General features: G+C 36.3%; 2 protein-coding genes across 3 annotated transcripts; both read right to left on the bottom strand.

Moving 5' to 3' along the window:
• Positions 1-291: 291 nt before the first annotated feature.
• LOC128188092 (uncharacterized) lies at positions 292-6645 on the bottom strand. Its single transcript, XM_052858907.1, has 6 exons — positions 6330-6645; positions 4542-4692; positions 3225-3294; positions 1565-1639; positions 1277-1462; positions 292-814 (listed from the first exon to the last, which is right to left on the bottom strand). Exons 1-6 carry the CDS (start codon positions 6545-6547, stop codon positions 792-794), a joined length of 723 nt encoding a protein of 240 aa, XP_052714867.1. The 5' UTR covers positions 6548-6645; the 3' UTR covers positions 292-791.
• Positions 6646-10108: 3463 nt separating this feature from the next.
• Positions 10109-26705, bottom strand: LOC128186393 (recombining binding protein suppressor of hairless-like). 2 transcript variants are annotated; one of them, XM_052856218.1, is made up of 13 exons: positions 26111-26705; positions 21245-21596; positions 19004-19184; positions 17551-17574; positions 16952-17047; positions 16487-16652; positions 16079-16253; positions 15138-15275; positions 14167-14279; positions 13546-13686; positions 13143-13298; positions 12364-12549; positions 10109-12101 (listed from the first exon to the last, which is right to left on the bottom strand). In XM_052856218.1, the coding sequence occupies exons 2-13, from the start codon at positions 21546-21548 to the stop codon at positions 11928-11930; spliced, it is 1854 nt and encodes a 617-aa protein (XP_052712178.1). In that variant the 5' UTR covers positions 21549-21596; positions 26111-26705; the 3' UTR covers positions 10109-11927. The 2 variants fall into 2 exon arrangements, with proteins under 2 accessions (XP_052712178.1, XP_052712172.1); XM_052856212.1 differs by lacking the exon at positions 26111-26705 and adding an exon at positions 25069-25327.
• Positions 26706-26956: the final 251 nt, after the last annotated feature.

Here is a 26956-nt window from a genome sequence, read left to right as displayed (position 1 = left end):
ACTGTTATGACACCTGCAAATATATAAGTAATTTAGAGTGAATATGTAAACAAAATCAGTATAAAATTTAAGTTACCTATGCGCTATAAACCTTGCGATCATTGCAGGGAAAACACACGGACTGGTATTGTTATGTTTTTTCTGCCATGTTTTATACCTGCATACCCACATATGAACTTACCAAAGAAAGCAACTGATTCTTAAAATATATTTCGTATGTTATGATATTTAACAACTTCTTTCTTGAGTTATATGCACAGAAGTGGTTGAAAAATAAACAAAACATTTTACAAAAAGTAACAAAGTTTATTCTTCAAAAATAACAGTGTATGTATATACAAGTATAAAATAAAGTTGAAAAGCAGAAAATTGGAATGATGTACAACCATTGAACATGGCACCTGTGTGGACGACTGCTTGTGTACATATGGAGGCTGTAAGCAAACCCCTCCCCACCCCTTCTCACATTCTGAGTATTTGTACTATAGACATGCATGGTTAAAGATCATAACATATCGGTATACTTGTACCCTGGGTATAAATAAAACACATACACTCCTGAAACAGTTTATACCGGGATAATGCGTATTTGTAATGGCAGCTTCTGGTAACGAAGTAGTGAACAAGATACATGTTTATACTGTAAAGGCTCTTGTGCAAAATTTGGAACAGCACCAATTCAAGTGTCCGTTGGGGACTACCTTGACCCCCGGGCGAAACCGGTCCCTCAGTATCGGTGACTAGACTGGAATGTAAGGCTATGGATGACCAATCTGGTGTGAACTTTGACCTCAAACATCAATCATGGCTACCCCTGTAATATATCAATACAATAAAGAAACAACAGCTACCAATGCAGAGTAACTATAACTTTACTGAAGAGATATCTTTAGCTTTTCTATCGCAAGAAATAATTCTAAAGCTTGAGATTCCAGAATTGCCTCGCTTTGCATATTATGAAAAGATAAATTATACATTCATATACAGTAAAACAAGATTGCACCGAAACTCCTTATAACAAATTCCGGTTTACAATGAGTTCTCCCCCCCCCCCTTGTCCTAAGGCTTAATATTTCTTAAATATAATAAAATACATTCAAAACAAATAAAAATAAATGCGTGTTTAACTAATTTTAAAACATAAACTTTACAATGCAAGATTGATATAAAAACCGTTTTGCCAATATCTATGTAACCGGTTCCGTTTCATGCATATAATAGTGTGCGATACGTGCAAAGATTTACTATCTGTTTTGATCTTAATTTGGCCACTTACGTGTATCGCCATCTGGCGGGAAATCATTGCGTTTAAAGCAGCGGAAGCGATCTACGAGGATCTTAACGTCTGACTTGAGTCGCTCTACCCCCGGGAATTTGATGGGTGTGGCACGACAAAGGGGGCAACAGACGGCAGGCGCAGTAGTCATTTTGGAGAAATTCTGCCAACAATGATGGTGGAAAACTGAAAAATAAAAAATCATAACAGTTCTGTTATTACTGATACATCTATCAGTTGTTAGAACTACTACCCCCCCCCCTCCCCCCACTTCTCTCCATTTCTTACCATGTTGACAGACAAGCTTTGCTTTCAGCTGTTGCTTTGAGTCCATCCTTTCCCAACAGATTGGACAGTCGGTCCCTACAGGTATAAAAACAAATTACGCATGTATATTACATCGGTCTAACATATGTAGTGCAAATAGCTGTGAGAATACATGTGTAGTACAATCGTATGTATACCATATCAAAATAAATTAGTTCATTTCTGCTGTTAGTCATATTGACCTTGTTCTTGATCAAAAAGATAACAGATATAAAGTTCTAATAATAGCTTCAGATGACAGACTGGAGTGGAAGAGGTGTCGATCAAGTATATATAAGAAAACAATTACTCGGCCAATCTGATGAAATCTCATAAGTGCAATCACGTGATTTTTTTCATTTTCCACTTCAATATCTTTTGAAATTGTATGAGAGCGCCATTCAATGACTTTTTTTTAAATGTAAGGACAGGTGGCCCTTGTATACAGAATATGTTACTAGAGAAGGAGAAGCTATTCAACGCCGTGTCTATTGCTGTCTGCAAAGTTGTTTTTATAGATGTCGGTTTATAACAAGTGTCGAATTGAATAATCTACAGATATTGAAATAAGTTGTCTATACATGTATATGTTGAATAAAGTTGTCAGTGAATGTGCAATTATAAGCCATGGGCGTCAATTCAACTTGTCTAAAGCGGCGCAATGTACGTTTCAAACATTTCTACTCTAATTTTGAAAGATATTGAATTTTAAAAAAAAAAAAATGTTAATCCAGTTGTACATGGATGCTGCATTGCATCCCTATATTATTGAAGCATATATATATATATATATATATATATATATATATATATATATATATATATATATATATATATATATATATATATATATATATATATATATATATATATATATATATATATATATATATATATATATATAGGTATTTAAACTATAATTTGTGTTTTTAAGATGTTATAACTTCATCGTATCAGATTATCTTTATAAATACACGTATCTACTAATTTGTCAATTGACTTCTGTCTATAAATGTTAAAATAAAATTGTTTGAAAGTTCAATTTGTTGTCCTTTGATGTACAATTAAAATGTCAAAAAATTTCAGATATCATAAAATAATGTTTTATAGTTGCCAAGACGTCAAATGAAGTGGTTTATAGATACATAATAAGTTGTCCATAGATGACATAAAGTATACAAAATTTGACATAAACACCCATTATATAATATTAAATGATTACATATGAGCTATATTTATCAACTTCCTATACTTTGTTTTATGCCGCACACTTAGTCACTCCTTGAGGTTGGGGTCAATAAAAACCACAACTCTATTCCTGTACCCGGTCAGTAAAAACCACACCTCTATTCCTGTACTCTATTCCTGTACCCGGTCAGTAAAAACCACACCTCTATTCCTGTACTCTATTCCTGTACCCGTTCGATGAACCGACAGAAACACCGCCAGACAAAAGCAGAATTTAAGACTTCTAACGTGTTTTTTTAAATAACACCAAATTATAATCCACCACGCTTTAGATGCGTGCTACAGTACTAGTAAATTTATGTGACCTATTGTCTATATGACCTATATAATTAAAAAATCGGCATTGGAAAATTCGGGGGAGGGGGAGGGTTGGGGGGCAATGACCTGTACGTACCGGATTGTTTGAGGATTTTCATGTCCCACCCCACAATGTAGTAAGCGCCGCCTCTACTGGAACCAGTCTTCTGAAAAAGATCAAAGGAGACCGCTTGACGAATACATTCAAAATAACCTAACGTCCGTCACAAACTATACTATCAGATATAAACTTATAACATCTTGATTACTAATATCTAAGATGATTCTTAAAACAATACATTATATCGTCCCATCTCTTTAATGTTGAAAATCTTATATTTCATATCCATAGGCCGTTTATATTAACCCTTCTCCTTCAATCCCCCTTTCTTCTCTGCCTACTCAGAGACCGTATGGTGTACACGTGCTTTAGCCCTTTTTGAGAAAGTATCTTTTAAATTTGTATGTCAAGTGCTATATACTGGTACAGTCATCTTATTCTTGGCGAGATATTGATGATATTTGTCCTTGTGATCTTATGATGAGGTATTTGAATCATCGTAAAAGTTTGAATCATTGCCCCCCCCCCCCCCCAAAAAAAAAAAAATTTGAATATGAAATAAATCAATATATCTAAATTAATCGAAGTAGTGGGGTATGTACGATATTATGATGATAATGATAGGAACATAATATATTCCCTCCATTGATACGAGCACCTGTTTGTGAGATGTCTCAATATGCACGCAATGTATATGAAAAACACATATTATAACTGTATTACTCTAACACACCCATGTAAATATTACACGAGAGACGAATTCTGACCTTCCTCCCATGTAAAAATATATCTGATAAAACTGAACACACCCTCTCCACTGTACAGTTGTATACGGATATCTACAGAAGTACACTTTTATTATGAAAGCTTCTTTAGTGTACAGTTTTATATTTACGTACTCCCTATGTACAATAATTAATGTGGACGCCCCTCCATTGTACAGTATTTACATACTGCCTATGTATACTTACAGTGTGGACGCCCCTCCATTGTACAGTATTTACATACTGCCTATGTACACTTACAGTGTGGACGCCCCTCCATTGTACAGTATTTACATACTACCTATGTACACTACATTGTGGACGCCCCTCCGTTGTACAGTATTTACATACTGCCTATGTACACTTACAGTGTGGACGCCCCTCCATTGTACAGTATTTACATACTACCTATGTACACTTACAGTGTGGACGCCCCTCCGTTGTACAGTATTTACATACTACCTATGTACACTACATTGTGGACGCCCCTCCGTTGTACAGTATTTACATACCGCCTATGTACACTTTCATTGTGGACGCCCCTCCATTGTACAGTATTTACATACTGCCTACATGTATGTACACTTACAGTGTGGACGCCCCCCTCTGGGTCGGGACTGGTGCTGTGTTTCTGACACATACAGAGACAGGCCAGTGACGTCACGATCAGCATAACAATGATGGCGATACACAGCGCCATGAACACCATGTTTCCCATCTCGTATCCGTCCTCCGACATACTGAAAAAAAGAATTAAAGTTTAAAACCAAGAAAATTTACACAATGCTTAGATATTTTAGTGTCATTAGATATCTAGTCGGTCATGATCACTGAGTATGATGACGCCAAACAGGTGCCCTCAATGCTGAACGGGGGTGTCAAATACAGAGTATGATAAGTGTGACCTTTCTCTTTTTTCGATGTATTTTCCACGATATCTTCTTATTTCTACACATCAAAGTTCTTACGAAATAATGCATATCGTCCATGTACATTTTCCATTGACTGACAGATAAAAAAAAAATAATTCCAAACAGATTAAGTACAGAATAAACCAAGTCCAAGCCATACCAGAATTCTGCCTATAAACCCTGAAAAAAGACGTTTGAATTTTACAAGCCTAGCGTATTGAACTAAAAGCTAAGTTTATTTCTGTAAAATACAAATAATTCACAATGTACACATTGAATATTAGTGACATTAATTAATTACTCTGGTTCCACACTAACCCATCGGAAATAAACCACTTATGATGGTTCAAGTTTCAAGTAAAACATTCTACTCGGGTCGCATCAGGAATTTATCCATTTATACATAAAGTCAATAACGTATCCAACCATTTAACATACTAGTATTCTCCACTCAATATCAATTAAACAATTCTCCATCTCTGATATTATAGAAATAATAAAAGGAAAACAGGAGATGTTAAAACTTCCTGAAATAATTGAATATCTAAAAATTTTACCTTGAATTAAATTAAGTAGTAGGGAGCAAGAGAACGGCCCCTGTTTTGTGTTGGTATGATTCGACCTGTGTCATCTTCATGATCATATATATATATACTCTCTCTCCACCAGCAACAAAAGCCAGTGTATTGCTTTCACCTAGTTATCAGGGGTGGATTGAGGGCATCGCATAAAGGAGAGGGGGTCAGTGGCCTGATTAAATCGATCCCCATTCTTTATTGGCTCTATAACGTCAGCGATTGCTATCTTCGTTCATCCAGAACGGACGGGACCTATATATTCATTGTCAGCCTTAAAGCTAGCGCAGCCCGCTGAATACAAAGGAATAGACAGGTTTTTTTTAAAAAAGCACCTTTACTTATAACTTTAATATAGAGACTTAGTCAACGATAAATCCATCGCTGATGGGGAAAATGTCAGGTTATTTATAGTCACATATTATGTATGCCTGAATACTCGCTCACGGAATATTCCACATGAAGTAATTCTGTCACACATACAATGCTATTTTCTAAACAAATTGAACAATAAACGAGAATTCGTTTACATCAAGTTTTATTATTTAAAGATGAAAATAGTGAAGTTAGATTATAGTGAACAGTAACAAGCAGTATTCAACAGCTGATCAGAATGTTCAGCTGATAATTAAATAATACGTTTATATGTATATTGTTAGAACCATGCACTTATTGTTAATCATATATATGCATGTATACATGCCCCCATACACGGCCCATCATAGTTAAAAAAAAATTAACGAAAATATATATCTGTCACCGTGACCGTAATCGAAGATACGTAAATAGTTGTTTACAAACAACATTCTAGCTGTTTTAGTCGCTGAGAGCCCCTCCCCCTCCCGAGCCTGATTCTGATACAGGTATCTATCTATCTGGTCAGTTACCTACCTGGACCTGATGATTCCGACAACGAAGACCACAAGAAGAGTGACGAGGACCAGGATAAAGGACCCACACAGACAGGAGTAGGCCTCCAGCCCCGCCCCCCGCCTTTGGTGTCTCGCACGGTGACCCATCCCTCCCGGGGGGTCAGGACTACCCCCGGACACCGACGACATAACAGTAGCAGAGGAAGACATCTTAAAGTCCCGTTCACAAGTATGCATTAAAAAGCGGCTTCCCTTTCGTTCAAGAGCTGCACATGATCTGTCACTTATTTTTGTTTTTGTTGGAGTTCCGTTCTGCTCTATTTTTGACGCTTGCGTTGGTTTTCCGGCTTTGTACTTTCGGTTTATTGTGTACACATTGAATATGTATGTATTAAGTTTACAATCAATAACCGGGCGATTAGGCTGGGTACCACTGACCGATCACATGTACAAGGGTTACCTGATTCATCGATATATTTACTGACCGGGTAGATGACCGCAATCGGCAATTGACAAATCTCTCTCTCTCTCTCTCTCTCTCTCTCTCTCTCTTATATATAATTTAATAATTCCTGCCTTCTAATAAATATATAGCCAGGGTAGTTTTTTTTTTAATGTGGGTTACGGGGATTACTAGTGCAAACGATGTACGTATGATCTTCTGTTGGCGATGATCACGTAATTGGGAGCTTAGAGACGATCCGTGGACACAACACGCCCGATGGTTTCCAAGTTCAAGCTCAAGTTCAGTTTATTCTCTCAAACCAAATTTTTGGGTACAAGAGGGACATACATGGAACCAGGAACTCATCGCTCACCTGAACAACAATATAGCCATAACTTATCAGAAAAGCTTAAACCGTCAGTATCAAATACAAAATATCAAGACAACGTAATAAAGTACATATATCTTGTTTATAAAGGTTTTCTTCTCCACATTATTTAAGTTAAACATCGAGCTCCTTTTGATGTTAAAAAAGGTTTTTAGAGCTAAAGAAATATTTGAGTGCGTATAGGTAAAATGTGAGGTCAGGAGTATACATTGATGCCAGGATGAGTAATGCAGCCCATGGGTCTCTTTAAAAAAACAAATTTCAATAGTGGTTTATGACATCGACTCTCGGTTATTGGGTTTATCCACAGAAATTAAAAGACTTCAATTGTTTAATGTTTAAAGTGAACTAATTTTTTTTAAAAATGTGATCATTGTTACAAAAGCCGTTTGGTAACACATTCGTTACATTTATATTAGACTTTAGACGGCTGGTTTGTTCTTGATGCAGGCGTATATGGCATCGAGGGGGGGGGGCGTTCCCCCTTCCTTGCCCCCTCCCCATCCCCCCACTTTTCCAAGGGACAGAATTTTATAAAAAAAAAATTACATATTGAAAATTGAATTATGAAGGAATTGCCCCCTTTCCTTCCACTTCTATGGGAGCATGTTGAAAATTGTGTAGGGAAAATTTACATATGATTATGATAGAAGCTTTATATATATATATATATATATATATATATATATATATATATATATATATATATATATATATATATATATATATATATATATATATATATATATGATTTGATTTGAACATATTTTATTATGCAAATATATATTTACATAAAAGGATTAGGCAGCAGGCAATGCCTGTGTAAGCCTTCTCCATAAGTACTATATATATATGCACTAATGTACCCTCCCCAACTCGGTTTTTGAAGATTGGCATTTTTAAAATTATGATTATTGCTTTTAGTACGTACTCCCTTCCCGTCACAACCCATGGGGATAAGAATTGAAAGACTGGTGGATTATTATTTTTTTACTTGTCAAGTTTTCGATTAAGTCTGCCCCTTCCCTTTTTCAAAAACGATGCCGTCATGCATTTACAAGAAAGTGAAAAGCCTACAAATGAATCCGACATGCAGACGACAGCCCATGGTGACCAAAAAATAAACAAAAGGTCACTGACGAGGATTGATCAGCGCGCACTCACCAGCTGTGATCCTGAAAATTTTTACAATAGACATTAATACAATGTTGCGTCTTCTTTTTTTCACTGCATTTGTTTTTATCAAATCTATTCTGTGCACCAGTTTGCTTCCACGTTGCTTAAACAAGTTGTCACTTCATGATTTTGTGAGAAAATATTCATAATAAGTTTTTTTTCAAAAATTGACCCCAATTTGACTGGACTTTTCTGACCCCCGGGGTTTATGACTTGATGAAGCTTTTTATAGTTTATCTTACAAATCATTACCTCCTTATGAAGTCTCTTTATTATATGTCTTTTTAAAAAAAATGAACACCATTTGTATCCCTTTGACTCTTCAGAGGTCATTTACTCTCTATGAGATTTTTCCTGTCATTGAGTAGACATGGTCCGTACAAACTTACAGCTTCTTCACACTGCCTGTACAAATCAAGGCTGTCCGTACAAACGTACGGCTTCTTCACACTGCCTGTACAAATCTAGGCTGTCTGTACAAACGTTCGGCTTCTTCACACTGCCTGTACAAATCAAGGCTGTCCGTACAAACGTACGGCTTCTTCACACTGCCTGTACAAATCAAGGCTGTCTGTACAAACGTTCAGCTTCTTCACACTGCCTGTACAAATCTAGGCTGTCTGTACAAACGTTCAGCTTCTTCACACTGCCTGTACAAATCAAGGCTGTCCGTACAAACGTACGGCTTCTTCACACTGCCTGTACAAATCAAGGCTGTCCGTACAAACGTTCAGCTTCTTCACACTGCCTGTACAAATCAAGGCTTTCTACACATAAACAACTGTTCTCTCTCTCTCTCTTATAAAGTCCTGGTATCCCCTTCATCACCCCCCCCCCCAAAAAAAAAATCAAATTCCCATCGTGTCTCTTTCCTGGCCCAAACAGGACAATCAATCAAACTTGTTCTCTTACTTGCCTTAGAACCAATCAAACAAATTCTACCCTGCTTATTCTATATTGAATTTGAACCACCATTGAACCACCATTGTGGTCCCTTCCACCTGTTCTGGATACTTGAATCTTCCTTGCACAAAAATGTTGTCAGAAACTCACCCACATTCCTTAGAATAATGTGCATAATTTGGTTGAAGTCGAGTTTTTAGGAAGGATATATTAATGATAATCAGGAAGGTCTGAGATTTTGGCTCGATCAGCTGAGCCTAAAAATATTCCCTTGTCTACTCATGTAACTCAGCCGAGTTAATAAGTGTGTTATTATAATACTCCAAATTTTACATACAACAACTGCTATTTAATTATTATTGAGGTATTTATTCAGTAACTACAATTAATTGTACAAATAAACAGGTCATGTACAGACAATTATTTGATGTTTATAGATGACTGGCGAATCATTCACTACTGGCACTTGAGGAGAACCACTGACAGAAAAACACAGGAGATGGGCCGCCCAGGCAGTGAAAGGTCTACACCACTGACAGTGGTTCATGAAAGAACTAATCCACAACAACCACTGACAAATTGTCAGCGAGAGAACTAACTCCCTCCCCCCACTGACAAATAGTCAGCAAGAGAACTACCCCCCCCCCCCCCCAATAGCCACCACTCACAATTGGTCTGTGAGAGATTTTACCCTCTGTCAACCACTGACAATGGTCAAACAGACCCAACCACTGACATTAGTACAAGAAAACTACCCCCCCCCCCCCAAATCACAGACTTAAGTGCAACAGAACCAACCCCCCCAAAACACTGACAGTGATACGAGACACCTCCCCCCCCCCCCCCCCAAAAAAAAAAAAAAAACAAAAAAACAAAACAAAAACCCCCAAAAACAAACAAAAAAAAAAAACCTCACTGACAGTGGTACAAGAACTACCTCCCAATGACCACTGACAAGTAGTCAGTGGGAGAAATGACCGGATGAAGGAGGAAGAGAACAGTAATTGGTGATTGTCATAACAATAAGAAAGGTTTCAGAACACACAAAGTAACAATCCTTATTGGTAGTTCAGAAAAAAATAACAGCAATAACATACACAGGATGTGTTACAGTAAAATAAGGAAAAATGCCAAGAGGTTTTACAGATTTTACAAAATGGTTTTTTTTACCTATTAAAATTATAAATTTGGCCCCGTGAGAATACAAACATAAACAGGGAAAAGCTCAATAAAAGACTGCATATAGAGTGCCACATGGTTATAGAAATAAAAACTGATCTTATTAGAAAAAGAACAGTCACTTCTGGATTTAACGTCAATTACAAACACTGTCTCATAAGAGAGAAAACAGAACAAGAGAGAAACGAAAACCTTTTAGTGTTGCAGCATACAAGGGATAAAATTAAATACACCAAGCAAGTGGGAACATTCAGACAGATACAAAAGGAAGATTCCTAGAATGGATTGACAGTGGTTAAGCTGCCTGTGAACATATCACCGACCCTTGAACAGTTCTCATAGAAATATGAACATAGCGAGTCTCTGAACAGCTCATGGAGATATAGAAACATGAACCTTGTACAGTGTTGTCCAGAAACATATCATTTCATATCATTATTTTACTGATATTAAAGTGAGTAAGAAAGACAAAAATAGAGATACAATTGTCAATGCCCAATTCAGTCATAAAACCTGTGTGACACAATATGCTGTAAATGTGAAAAATTTACAGATGAGGGTAATTACATCTTATACACCATAAAGAAAGTATTCATTGGAAAACTGATCCAATCACTGACCCTGGTACAAAACGATTTGTATTTCTTAAACAGATCATGTTTAGGGAATTTAGGGAACGTGGAAAATCCCCAATTACAGAACTGATAGATCAGAACAGGTGCATGATGGGTAGAAACTCAATATCATGTGATTGACTGGAAAAGCACGTCTAACAAAGATCAACAAATAATGATCAACAGAGCACGACGCGTCCCCCGTTCTATACATAATCTTTCAAACCAAGAACAAACCAACGCACATGGATGAATCGGTAACAAATATACCGTTAGTGTGTTAGATATTGCGATGTCCGTTGTCTTGACCTTTCACAGACGTATGATGATTGATTGATATGGCGGTGGTACATGGTAAGAGGTGATAATATTGCAATGGTTGGTGTACACGTCAAACAAAATACTGGCACTCCTCTAATGTACACCACACAGGGACATTGTCACTTCGTGACACCGTTTCTATGGTAACAAAATGAAAGCACTATCAACATAAAAGCACAGAATACGATACAGGCCTGCATGGTTAAAGCACTTCATAAATATATACAAAGTTCAGCAAATTCAAGTCAGCAATATAATGGTCTGTAACAAATTTATCATGTTCAGACTTAATAAATGTAGTCTATCATTTCACATTGGTTTAAATTAACATATTACATTGTGTGGTGATGACAGAAATTAAAAAAATAACCCTGGAAAAAATATAGTTTCAATGACCTCTCTTTGAACTTAAAACATGTCACAAGATGAGACACCAAGGCGTGATTAAAAGCCCAGCCTCGGTGTGGGCTCTCACTTCCTGCGAGAGTCACCAGTCACAGTGCGGACACAGAACCACAGACACTGAATACAAAAATATCACATGATTGGTTAGAGAGTTTTCCGGTCGGTGGACCGAGACGGGACAAGGCACTATAAGGGGTTGCTGAAGTTGGCTGTGGAGGTAGAGTCCGGACTGGACACGCCCGGCTGAATGATTCGGTCCACTTCCCGGGAGTGGGCGCGGGGGCCAGGCTCCGGGGTGTAGGTGAAGGTCAAACCCGTGGAGTAAATAATCCCATCACTCCTCACTAACAAAACAGGCACCTGTCAAAGAAAGACAACTCTTTCAAATGCATGTTACTATTAAATATAAATTACAAAAACATGAAAAATGCTTGAAAACAGAATTGCATAGCAACGTTTTTATTGAAGCTTAAGTTTGTTTATATTTTTTTGTGAGTTGGTCTGCACAACCTTAATTTAATCTCAAGACTCTCAAGCCCTTATCTCTTGATACGAATTATAAAATCGAACAGCTGATAGGATATAGCAATGAAACATATCTGTCTTCTAGAAGTCTGCTTACCTGCAGAGGTTGGCGCACCCATCTCCAGCCGGCCCTGAAGGCCGAGATATCAGGAACCACACAGAACATGCTCTCCTCACAGCGGAACATGGTCTCTGCCTCCACCTCACCGAACCACACCTTCAGGTTGGGGGCCAGGAATTCCCCACTCAGCTCCAGCATGGCTACATCCCCTCCTCCATTCAACTGTCAAACCAACATAGAACCAAAATCAATAAAAACAAGTTAACTTCAAATGAACAAAGCAAACAATATGGAAGATTGGGTGAATATTGCACTGGAATCCAATAATGTAAGCTATTGTCAAAATACAGGGTTGGTGTGAAATTACTGGTAAAACTAATGTTAGCATACTTTAACAAGAAATGTGATAATCTGACACCCTCAAATTGAACAACTGCACAGTACAGGCATGTAGGATGAAAAATACATTAGGCCACACAGATATAATTTCTTGTTTGTCAGACATCCAGTGAAAAAAGGTACAAGCGGGCGAGCGATTAAATAATAAAGTTCTTATTTTTTGTAGCCAAAGATTTTAGGCGGTACACAGGTAAATTTATATTTACAATATATATTTTTTCTACTTGATTCTGATTTATAAATTAACACTATTTAAAAATAGAGCGAAATAGAACAGGAAATAGTGCAAAATTTCCTGGATGTAGAAATTAATAATATAATTAGTGTAGTTTTATTTGAATACGAGTGTGTGGGGTCCAACTAACAAGAAATTATATTAGTGTGGCCCTACGAGACGAGATGAGGAAACTACTCACGTGTAAACTGTTGACGACGGGTACAGGAGACACCGGCGACTTGACGGGACCCATCCCCTCGAAGAACGTGTACTCCGCCTTGTCTGTGCTGATAATTGTCCAGGACGCTCCGTCGTTGATCATCTCTTTGTTGGGTTCCTTGGGACAGGGTGTGGCCTTTAGAGAAAAAAGCATGTCAACAAAATTATCATTTCATTAAATCATACTGTTCTTCAGTGTCACTATTGGGGATTTGTCTACGAAGGTGACTTATTTTCTTGGATTAAATCAAATAAATATAATAAGGAAGAGGAACTAGGTTATTATGAATGCACATGCTCTTGTGTAGAGAAGATGTTTGAGTTATTTGTTATCCATTTACTTCATTGTATACAGTGGGAGAACCTGTTAGTTGTACACATACCTGGAATTGAATGATGCGTTCTTGGGACAGACAGAGATACATCCTCTCCGAGTCCTTCATGTAGAACGCACACTTATGTAACTGGGACACGGGGTCGTCAGCGTCTAAAATGGCCGTCTGCTTGTCCACCTTACGAATTATCTGTAAGACACGGTGAACACTTATTGTTTGAAAACGCCTCTATCAACAAATAAAGTCAACACATAGTCAACACTTGGTGTTTATGAACTTGCTGAGAACATTGATGATGAATTACATGTGAAAGTCTACATATTGATTTCCAATCAACAATCATTACAACCATTTGACTACTTAGTTTGCTATTTATAAATGACTTAGTATTCTAAATCTCTGTATAATGAACTTGCAAGTCCAGAAACTGCTATGTTTCCCTGACTCCTAAGTTGTCTTTTTAAGACGTCTTTTATTTCAAAATCTTATTTTTGAGAAAACTCAATATATAATTTTTTTTGTGAAACCATTTTTTCATTTCTCAACGAACAATAGTTTTTACTTTTATTTTTGATAAGTTTACAGGAGATATCTATGGTGAGTAAGATGTCTTATGAAATTTTGGATCCTATAACTGTGATTTACAGTACAAGTACATCATGAACTTACAAGTCTAGGCAGTGCCATTCCAGTGACTGAGCAGACGAGTTTAATGGTAGAACCATAATGGATGTAGCCATCTCTGACTGTAAACTCCTCCGATTCACTCTCATTGTCATCCACTGTAAAAATATCAAACTACTGTAAACATCTAATGATCACACTGACTACATGGGGAAACAAACATGCTCTCCCATCATTTAACATGCTAAACCCATTGTATGCTTAACCTAATGTAAAGAAATGAATGCTTAACCAAATGTAAGGAATTGAATACTGAACCAAATGTTACATACTAAATTGTCTAAAATTAAAACTTGATAATTTTAATGGATTATTTTTTTTGCATATATATATCTTACATATTTAAACATTCACTGAACATCAAAAAAGCTCATTAAGCAACGGTATTGAAAAATCAATTTTAAAATTCTGCGATCTATTAAAACCTTATAAGTAGATATAAATTTTCAAACATAAGCCATGGCTCCTGATAAAAAGCTGCTCTTGGAAATAAGCACCTTAACTCCATGCAGAAAAGTTTATTTAAAAATAACATAAACCCAACAATTTCTGTTTATGCCATAAAAAATTCCATATAAAAAAATTTCGTTTTATTAAAAAAAGGCTGTTTTGATCTTTTTAAAAAAATTGGATGCAAGACTTCATAGTATTCCTAGAAACTTTGGACTTTATTTTGAGATATCTGCTTTCACATAAAAAGCCAGTAATCTGCACTTAAAACCCAGTCTTCATCAGTCCCTACCAAATCATTAAAATAAGTCAATATTTTATGGTATCAAGCAACCCATTAAATACATTGTATTAGTCTGGGCAATGACTAGTAAGCCATTCTATCCACCTTGCTCCCTCCCTAGGATTCGATTAGTAATCCATTCTGCCCACCTTGCTCCCTCCCTAGGATTCGATTAGTAATCCATTCTGCCCACCTTGCTCCCTCCCTAGGATTCAATACTCACACAGATGGATGGTGAAGGCTCCCCACTGAGTGGAGCTGGCGTGGAAATTCCCATTCTCCACATGTAGGTATCGCGTGCTGACTGTCTGGGAACGAAGCCGGTTAAATAATGCCACTTTGGTTCCCGACGCAATACACACTGAAAAAGCATTCACAAATTATTGTTTGTGACCCGGAATGTTAATTTCACCATCGTCATGAAACATTTCTCAGTTATGTTTTCAATATTGGCTTAAAATTGTTTTTCTGAAATTCTGCTGATTTAAGCAACCTTAACTTTGAAAAAAAAAAATTAGCCAGAACAAAAACAAAGAAAAAACCTTGTTTTCACTTGCAATACAAATACCAAATTAAATTCCAAATCAAAGTTGTCATTCAATTCTGCCAACATCACCTGAGAGTTTTTGACACACTTATTTGTTGGTACTGGATTTATCTAGTTCCACCTTCATCACCGGAATTAACGCACTAATAACTATAGGCAGGGCTATTAAAATTCAGTCTCTCACTACCATGCATTTACAATTCTGAATCTGCAATTTTCCACACATTCTATAAGTTTATCAGCAGAAAGGTTTTGTTGGTCAAGCTGGTGAATTTTCCCCTTTTAACAACCCCTTTCAAACAAGTTTGGCAGAAATAGAGAGGGGGAAATCCAAACAATATCACAATCACAAAATTAAAGGAGGCCTAACAAATGTAAATCTGTCATAAAAACAGTCAAAATGCCCAGTATAACAAGTTGTCATTGGTTGAATAATGAAGGAATCTAGGCATGCTGATCTACAACATAGCTGCCAACGGGAGGTAACTCCTTCTAAAAATAGCATAGATCTATGAAAAACTATCTATATGGAATTATTAAATATGAATGTGTTTATATCAATGTGTGGATGACTTTACATGTTTTGACTGAACCATGGTCACTCAGTTTCCACTTACAATCTGCGTTTTTGAGGGACTGCTTCTTCTTTGATGGTTTGGAAATCACTTTAATCCGCTTGCTATTAAATACACCGATATCTTGTCCGTTTCCAAAGAACATTTTCACAGTCAACATAAAATGTTTTCTCTTGTCAGAGTCAGATATATAAAGAGTCTTTGCTGCACAGTAGTTCTGTAAAATTGAAAAACACTGTTTGTAAAAATTCTTCTACTTTTCATTCAGTTGCAAAGAAAAACGAAAAAAAAATTCTTGATATTTTTCAATAATCATTAGGAAAATTCCATCAGATTCCACAACTTTGCACCACAATGTACTTATCAAATGTATCAATTAAGATTATGTGGTATCTAAATGTGACCATAGCAGGTATTAATAGGCAGTGGACAGCGTCATGAAGAACCCACCTTTCCATCCAGATTTAGCTGCACCATTTCCTGGTCGGAGTTTCCAATTCCCATGAAAGCACACGTGGTGGAGTCCTGTTCCGTTCCACCCTCCGCTTCAATGGCCTCTTTTTTCCGTTTCCAGCCACTTCCAAAGAGGTATATACAGGGGGGAGGGCAAAAAAATCTGTTAAATCACAAAATAGAATTGAACCCATGGTCTTAAAAGTGTACAAGTATCTATGTGTACATTTTCATTGCTATGGAATTTCTGTGATAAAATGTTAGTTCTTTTGTTGTTATAAAAGTGATATGTGATGGTTTTGATGTATTATTATCTTGTTTATGTTGCTGTACAATTCCTTAAAACATAACGTTTTTTCTTGGGATTTTTGGGAGTTGTGTGTGTATATTTAGTTGTTGTGTGTCACGGCTTTCATTGTGCGTGTGTGTGGTAATTTTTTTTGGGGGGTGGGGGGAGGTTACCTCTTTTCATTGCCGTAGGATTTCTGGGCCACTTTCGCGTGTAATATCACCAGGACCTGATCTCCTCTATCCTTTAGGTAATTCCTCATGGCTTCCCTGTCAAAGATAACAACTTGTCATGAAATGTTCTCCATGTTATTAAAGCATTGGTGTTCTTCTCCGTTAAAATCATGAAGAAAATTCTGAAGCTTTGAACCTCTTTTCAAACTTATGTTATAATAGCAAATATAAAACCTGTTCTTTAAATAAAGTTGTGTCCATTGTAATGCTTTCTAAAAATAACATTTTTTTACATAAACTGAAATTTTAAAGAGATTCACATGAATATTTCTTCATAACAAAGAGATGGACACAAGTTACTTGACCTTTATATTGGACAAACAATATATCAAGGTTATGAAGATGATAAAAGTAAAGGCTTTATCTGAACTAGATTTGAGCTTCCTGTTTTTCTTTTGTTACATATCTGACATGAAAATGAATTGTATGGGCAGAAGAACAGTGGATTTCCTACTTATACCCCCGATCCCTTCCCCACTATAAGGGACTGGATAAGAATCCTTTCCTGACAAATTATGGGAAATTCTTTTTTGACTTACTTTGTGAGTCTTTGGTCCTGGTAACTGAAAAAAAAAAATACACAAATCAATTTAACACTTATACTTAAACAATAATTTTTTTGTAGCACAATAGAAAACAAATGGCAGTGCATCTATCACCCCAATCCTCCCCCCCCCCCCCCCAAAAAAAAAAACTCTCATGAGGAATATACGATGAAATATTGACAAATGTCAGAAGATTGTTTGTTTGAGCATTAACACTACGCGAGTGCTTAATTTGTTCCTGATGTGTATCGAGTGGAATCACTTCAGGTGGATTATAACAATCACCTGGATTTTACCTGCACTACCTGCTTTCCCCCTCCCAGTAATTTACCTAATCTTTAAGTTTCATTCACAAAGAACATGAAATATAATAGCAAGTGGCAGCGTTTTCTCTGTCGGCTTTTGTAAGACATTTAAAGCAGGCAGTGTTTACAGTTTGGGGAAATCAATAGACAAATTCTTAAGCTTATAAAAGCCTGTTTCCGTCCAAAAGTAGGCTAAACATAAAAATATTTGCGCAGGCACTTCTTACAGGTAAATAACAGGGGCAGAACTGAAAATAGATGGCAATCTTGATATCCCTCCACTATCTACAGAAATTGTTACAGCTGGGGCTGACATCCAAAGTTTATCTCACTGGTTTCTTTTCATCCTCTCCCTATCTGAAGCCATTATGCTAATCATTTCTGAATTATCAGCCGAAAATCTTTGACAAAGTGCAGAAATGCATTTAAGTGCAGTGTAATGGTGTTTTCTTACATTAATGGGGCCAACTAATATTGTGTTCATTCATAAATTCAGTTACCATTCCATAATCATGTAAATTTGCCACATTATGCTGCATAATTACACAGTATATAAGCCATGCTCCTGTATTCACAGCATATCACTCCTAAATCTACCAGATTTTCTTTTAAACAGTTGGTAATTGTGTCCTCATTTAGATAGTAATTATTTTCTCGCCTATTATGGCTTAAAATGCCAAAAAGTAACCACTATCCAAGATAAATATCAAGACACGGAGCACTACAAATCTCAGAATTAGAGCTTACGGTGAAGAGAGACATGAACTTGGGCATCAATGATCAAAAGCTGATGTATACCGGTAAATACGGATAACTATCTACAACACACCCAGGCAGGTCCCTATTGTATCACTCACTGAACCCCAGTCATCAATGAAGCTATACTAACAGTCTTTTATAAACTTAAAATCACCCAAATACTAAAACTAAGCATGATCGTCGATTCTTGGAAAAAATCAAACACAGAAATTTAAAATACCTGTGCACCCGACCCCCCTAGTGAATATGACTACACCCTACCCCTGGGTGAGGTATGATTTGGCGGACTTTCCCCTGGGCCATAAAAGTTTTATGAGCTCACTTTTTATCTCAGTCTCATTTACCCATTACATATTCCTGGTGCCAGGTTTTCCTTTACTCACCCTCTGTCCACATAGCTGTTGGAGGCATACAGGGGGGACGGTGTTGAGATGGGACTGGGGGGTGCTGGGATAGCCTGGGTCATTGTGGTGATGCTGAGGGGACTGCTGGTGGCCATGGCGCCAGGGTCACCATTGATCTTCTCGGGAGGGGTGAGAGATCCAGCCACAATGTGTGATGGATCTGTAATAGAAAAGGACACCTCAGAACTCAGTATAAGTATCCTTGGATCAGCTGTTGCCCACATGGCATGGTGGACCATCCCCTGCAATCTGTATCTATATATAAACAGTAAATCCCTGGCTCTCAGCAGTGGAAACCCTATATGAATGTGTGCACAAACAGCAGGCAGACAGTCAGCTTACACGACAATACAGATTTTGTTTTTAATAATTTTATCGTTTTGTAAGTATCCATTATTCAAAGGATTTCAAATTTATTCATTCTTTCTTTCTTTCTCTGATCTTCACAATTCTCCAAGATTAATTCGGTCACTTGGTCATACACACCAAAAAAAGTTCCTGGATGAATAGTATTCTACTATATTTTTCATAAAATCTGTTCCTATAAAAATTGTATCATCATTTTTTTTACTGTACTGAAATACTGTATACAATGTAATAATGTTTGTTTGTTTAAATATCGGTAATCCAAACAAATTCATTCATTAAACAAGTTTAACTTGATCTTTGAAAAATAAAATACAAGTGATGATGGAATATTGTTTTAAAAAGGAACCATAAATTGTACCCAATTCTTACCCATCAGCATGTAGTTGGAAAAATCCTCAAACATAAAATTGGACGACTCCATAGTGTACTGTATAGCTACTGTCTTACTATCCGGCCTTCAGGCCATTGTTATAAGATAAGACTACAGAATATTCTTTATCATCAATAATTTGTGATTTCAAAAACTACAGCCTTGTTCAAAATCTGGGTAGGACTATGGATTTTACAGATATTGTGTGAAATTTCTCAATTCTGCCCCGGCAAACACGGTCATTTGATCCTATCCGTGTCAGACTCGTTAAATTGATTAATTGTGGCAGAAATGCTATTTAACTCAAAATAATGCAATATTGATCAGAGCAGGGGTTCATATATTTACACGACAGAATCTTAAGGCTTGAGACAAGGCAACTTTAGAACAGAGCTGTTGTCCTTATCAGGAGCCTGTGTCAGGTTATCAGCTGATTATTTATAATCTGGTAACACCTGTACGTGTCCCAGGATTCCCATCCTCTCAGGTAGACAGCACATCATGGACCATTAAAAAAAAACCCCACTTCTGCTGCAGTAAATCTCGGGTCTTCTGCCTGGCTTAGTCCCGACCAATGGACCAATAGTCAGCGATAAAGCTCTGCCATAAACGTGTCACCCAGACACAACAGACAGAGGGGAACACAGAAACACTGCCCTAACCCAGACCAGTCAGCTGCCAGTTCTATACCACTATACAAACAGTCCCTCTGACCTCCTCTACTTTAGTATTGATTGTCAACAAAATAAGGTCAATCTAAGAAGCAAGGTTACTGCCCCCCCCCCCCCTCCCCAAAAAACCACCTCAATTAAAAGAACAAATTAAACTTAAAAGTATACAGAGTGATTGGTAAAAAAAACCTATATAGCCACTTCTTCACTTTCTATTATATGAACTTGTGTAAAATCTAACAATAAGAATGTCTGCTCATCATCCCAATACTATGCTCATCATCCCAATACCATGCGCATCATCCCAATACCAAGTCACAGGAATTAAGGGGAATAACAGTAACTAAGATTTCCTTAAAGCAATATGAGCTGCATTTTTTAAGTTAATTTTTTTTTATTTTTATTAAAATGTTCTTTTCTATTAAAATGACAAAAATATCATGGTTTTTAAATTTCTGTTAGCCATATTTTTGTGGAAAAGGCCGTTAAGAAGCATTAATTGGAGCAAAATTGAATTATTGTCATCCTGTACAAAAATTGATTTGCTATATATTCCTTAGAAGAGAATATTTCCTTTAATTGACAAAAATTCATGATGTTTTCAAATCTTATTTATCATAAAAGTTTCAGTTATATACAGACTTATCATACTAGTAGGTTTTAGCAGCAAAATAAAATTCTAAAAAATACAGCTCTTATTGCTTTAAAGTAAAACTTTAAACTATATAAGGCCAATTTGCATATTAATTACCACAGCACATGACTGTTTGATTGAATTCATCAGATTTCCACCCTGTTATCAAAACTCACTGTGCACATGATCTGGGATTCCCACAGATACAGGGGTGGTTCCCATAGCAGCCAGGTAACCATGGTGATGACCTTCCTCCTTCACAAGCCGACCGGGATTTCCTGGCTTGTTACTGGACAGGTCCATGGGGTTCTCGTAGCCGCCGTGTGCCATGTGACCGGTCAAATCCGCCCTGGAGGAGGGGCCAGGGTCCGCCCGACCCCCATACTGTCGGTCCGGGGGGTGGAGAGTGTAGCCAGCATTGTGATGCATAAAGCCGTGGCCTGTATGGGAGCCATTTTGTTGTGGCTGGGAGCAACTCATTAGGTGGCTTGACTGTTGAGTGGGTCCAACACTGTAGGTGTAACCATTCTACAAAACACCATCCACATGGTATTACAACATGGTCCACATGTACACAACAATTCCACATTATAAAGTACAGCATCATCCACATTCACATACAAGTACTCAAATCTACAACTGGTACTTGGTACTCATATATTTATATGGATACCCGATATTCTATTAATTGTCATCCACTTGCTAATACATCCACATATAGACAAATGCACTAAGCAATATACACAATATATTCATGTGGATATCTTAACATCACCCATATCTAATTATCTATTGTCTTTTTCATAGAAAGCATTCTATAGAAAGGAGAAGATCCAACAAGTTGCAAGAAACTGTATCTAAACCTTTTTAAATTAACTTTTTCTCAATAAAATATGTTTAAAACAAAATGAAAGCATTCAATTTTGAAATTCTCCCTATTTGGCACTCCGGTTAACACCCTTTTTTAGTCCCCACCCCCCAATGATTTTCATTTTTCTAAAATTAAGTGCTCCTTTTTATTGCTCTGTAAGAAGGAAAAGATCAAAGTGTTGAACTGTTGGGTCTGTTCACTCATCTGTTAGTGGATACAAGGTTAAATATTCAAGGTCCAAGGGACTGTCCCTGAATGACGAGCTTACTCTGGTGACTCTACTTTAATCTAAAACACAGCATTAAAATCATTGTCAAGGAATTTTATAGGCTGCTCAAAATTCATTACTGGTAAGGTTCATGGCATTGTGTACCTTTTAAATCTTTCATAAATTCCATTTCTATTTCCTAAATTAAAATATTTATGTTGAACTGAAATAAATATATTATTAAGTGACACAACTTTACCTTCATAGTGACAATTTTGTTAATATAAAAATTTGGATTTAGCTGGGTAAAGTTTAAATTGTGGATCTTTTGACTTGTTTCAAATTTTAGTCTCTAGAAAACTCTAGAATAATCTGATGCACATTTAAAAAAATAATAAACACTGTTTCCCTCTTTCTTCTTTGTCTGAATGTCTAGAGCTAGTGCAAAGACCACTGCATACAGACAATGCTCCTCTCTCGGTACAAACACATAACATCTCAGACAACGACAAATTGAACTACTGTAAATCTAAACTCCATTTACACATTTACTTCATGGTCTTAAAACCTGAGCTCCATTAAGTACCCACTGTACCGGATTAACTAAGCATATCCTCTTGGAGGAACGAAAGGTTTGGAAATGTAAATACAATTGATGTCAAAATGACCCCTATCTTTTTTTGACTCTCTCTGAATTGACAGAGGAGATCAGTGCAGGCTTTGGGAGCCTTCTGCAGCTGCTGCCTGCCATATGACACAATACCTGGCTGCTATTTTAAGATGCCAGCCAAGGTGTAATGTGAATTTAAATTAACCTTGAATTAGGTCATGCAACCGATTATGAATTCACACACTGGTTAGAGAACAAGAGAGCACCGACTGTAAGTTCAATACTCTGTCACAGAATGCTGTCAAAACGCTGCCACAATGTCAGTCAACGCTGACACACCGCCAAAGTCACTGCTAATAGGACTCGGTTTTTATCAATTGCCTGACAGTATTGGTCATGTGCCCACAGCATCAGGTGTTCAAATTTTTTAATAATGCTTTCCATAATTTATACCCTGACATTTATAAGAATCAATTTTAAGCATAATTTTATTCCACTTCTCTGTTACATCCTATTTAATCAATATTCATATATTGTTTCATTAACACAGCCTCAATTCTTAGAATTGTTACACCTTATCATTCAATCAACTATTCATGACTGTGGTTTTTAGAGTCAGCTTTAAATGTTACCTGGTACAGTACCCGGAACTCAAATAAAATTTTGCCAAAAGCTTTTTTTTTCGTATTAATATGATCATCAATATTTCAGAAGTGTAAAAATTTGAGATAACCCACAAAATGCTGCAACATCACTGCATTGGCTTGAAACTTTGGGTTGTAACCTTTCATGCATATACAATCTTAATTTTCTATTACATGTATAATAGGTTTAATTACTCTGAGTACTCATATGGTTTGGGTTTTTTTTCATTCAATGACATGTATACTAATACAAATATTACAATACAGATTTACCATGACAAATGTATATTAGCTAAACAAATCATTATATAGATTTAAAACAAGTACATAGCCTGACTTTTTCTATTGTTACAGGGATTACATAATATGGAACAACCCCCCCCCCCCCCCCCCCATTTCAGAGAAATCTGTAAAATTTGATGGTTCTGGTAATTTATGCAGCAGCTCTCAAATGACAGAAGCAATTTATTCATAAAACATAACCCTGTTTTTATGAGCAAATGTCAAAATTTCGCTCAACGCAATCTTTTCTTTTTCTTTATAATTGAAATTGTAACAATGAAAATAATATCATAAAAAAAAAAAAAAAAAAAAGATAAAATATTTTTTGCAGTGATAATCCTAACATTAGATAAATAAGTTTTTTTTGCATTTTTTTAAAAAAAAATTTCCAAATAGAATTAATTCATTCTAGCATATATTCTCTTATATCTTTAACAGGTTGGGACCAATCTCCCAAATGCGATCTAATAGCCCATTTGGGGTATAATAGCCCAAATGGGATATAAATTTAAAGTGCAAAAAAATTTTTGATTTTGAAATTTTTGATATAAATTGCATTAGAAAAGATGAAATACAACAACTTTTGGTAATTAAAACAACTTTTTCTGTAGCTGTACTATTATTGAGATTGATCCCTCAGTATATCCAAAACTTCTTGGGGATTAATCTTACAAACTATAGACATATAGAAAAACTTCTTCACTAAGAGTTGTTGCATTTGATTCACATTAATGCGGATTTATATCAAAAACTTTAAAATTAAAAAAATTATTTTTTGCACTTTAAATTTATATCTCATTTGGGCTATTATATCCCATTTGGGAGTTTGGTCTCAACCTGTTTAATATATCTCAATCTCAACAATGTAATTTTCACTTATCTCCTTTAAGAACTTTGATTAAAAAATATAAACTTTTTTAACATATTGGCATATAAATGTATGAAAGATACATAATAATATAAGATTTCATGTTCATATGAAATTCACATGTATTTAGATATCAAACCTTTAAAAAATGTGAATTAGATATATTTTCAGTCCATCAAATAAATGTTTAAAAAGAAATGAACTTAATTTAATAGACTTCAGATATCAAAGACACACATTAGCAGTGGTGGGAGAAAATTTGAAATGTAAGAAGTTATCTAAACGTCTCCAGTTTCTTGCTGTACAAACAAGGTGCCTTTCCCACGCTCCCAATTCTGCCACCATTTTGTTCCACATTTTAAGGGTTTCTGTGCACCGCGGAAGGAAATTATGAGTAAACACAAGAGCTGTTACATTCTTTCAGATTAACAACGGTCGCACTGGGGCTATTCAACCGGCATTAAATCGTTAAAAAATGCGATTAATTTAAGGCTACAAAACGCATTTAAAAACATACCTGGGAAACATAAAGGTGTTGTTCATTCATTTTCAATCAATTCTGAGTCAGTAAGATATACCAAGTCCCATATAAGATGCTATAAAAAGTCCTCGCTAATTCACACAAGATGACACGCACAATAAATATTTATCCCCAAATAGACCTGAAACTCGATGTACGCAACTTTCCACGTTAGATTTCCTCGTCCACTCCATTTTCTAATTCTGAAACGTTCTCTAGTCTGTATGTTAATTAGATTTTCATTTCATCACTACGATGGGAAAATAACAGTTGTAAAGTAAGTCAGACCCGTGGGAAATTCACATTTGCATTTGGACACCGTGAGAACAATAGTTAATAGCTCTTCCATTTACTTCCCTAGTAAGGTCACATACTCATGTTTACATACACGTTGAATACATACTACAGTATGATGGTCTAAACTTTTTGATGAGACATATTACCAAAATTGCGTAAAGTAATGAAATTTCATTACCCATATGTGTCAGAAATATAAAGAACCACGTGCGGGTTAACTACTATTCCCTCATTTATGGGATTTCAACCAGATGAATGGAACAGCGCAGACGTTGCAATGTTTGCAGCGATTGGTCGATCTTTTCACCACAAAGCAGGTGTTCCCACGACATCATTTCAATCGAGACTGTCTACTGCACATTCCAGGATTTTAAGGTTATGCTCATCCAAAGAAAGATCGAATTACCGTCAGATATTCACAGTATAGATTTTATACCAGTTATAATTTTACCGTATTTCAAAATGTTACCGATTGTCTATGATAAGAGGTTTCTCTCAAAGGCGTGCTTTAAAACGTAAATTTTTAATCAACATTCGGTTATTAAACTAGAATTGATTAAATTACTATTACATACACGAATTTTTTTCAATATTCAGTCTGATTTAATTATTTAAAGCAACTAATGTGCAAGTTCAGGCGCACGATTGACCGGTAAGGAAAATGACCCCATTATTCAACTTCCATACAGCACATTATTTTGGTCAAGTGTTATGTATGCAAGGACTGTGCAGGTAAGCCTACCTTTGTTCCGTGACCAACAGTTCTCCCCTCTGGCTCCGGATTCGCACGTCGGCTCCCCGTTTGACCTAAATATATCGAGACTTCGTTAGCGGGCTACCGTGCCAGAAATGTATCAAACCATCCAAATTGCCTTAGTTCGCTTCCATTTTGGATTGCAGTAACTTATTCTAATCTATAAATTCACCATTTGTTACACGGTTGGTTGTTTAAATAACTATACCGATATCAAAATTAAAGAAAGTTTGGGAACTCTTACAAGATGGCGATTCTTGTATGAAACTTTAGTTACCCCTCGAATTCCCTCATAACATACATAAAATCTGCATATATATTGCCTGAACTATCGGCAATTTTTCATTGCCGCAAGGTTATGCTAATTTATCATGTGTCCGTTTTCAATAATTACAAACAAACATAAAGAATAATTTTATTTTGAGCTTAAACAACTCATAACATGGCCTGGGGAAAGTTAATGAATACCTTCAGGTGCCCCAGGGAATTTCTGTAGAGTTTAACGCACGTTATTCCCACAGATAGCGGTGCGTTACGTGTTTTGTATATTCACACATGCAGTTCAACCCCGCCCAGCTTAACGCAATTGAAACATCCTAAATTCTGCATTTCAACAAGGATAAAAAATACCGAAACACGAAATTTGTTATATTCATTTCCTCCTCCTTTACAATGCAATATCAATACGCTATGACAATGACTCATCAGCTGTAATTATTAACAACTACCATAACTGAATTCCTTTAGCTTCCCACACCTTCTTTCACCCTTACACTACTCTAAAAAATTACAATTCTTATACTTTTGAATTTATGCACGTAAAAAATCCACGTG

The sequence above is a fragment of the Crassostrea angulata genome, chromosome 1, assembly GCF_025612915.1.
Source record: "Crassostrea angulata isolate pt1a10 chromosome 1, ASM2561291v2, whole genome shotgun sequence".
Lineage (NCBI taxonomy): Eukaryota > Metazoa > Mollusca > Bivalvia > Ostreida > Ostreidae > Magallana > Magallana angulata.
This window is presented reverse-complemented; position numbering and strand designations above follow the sequence as displayed.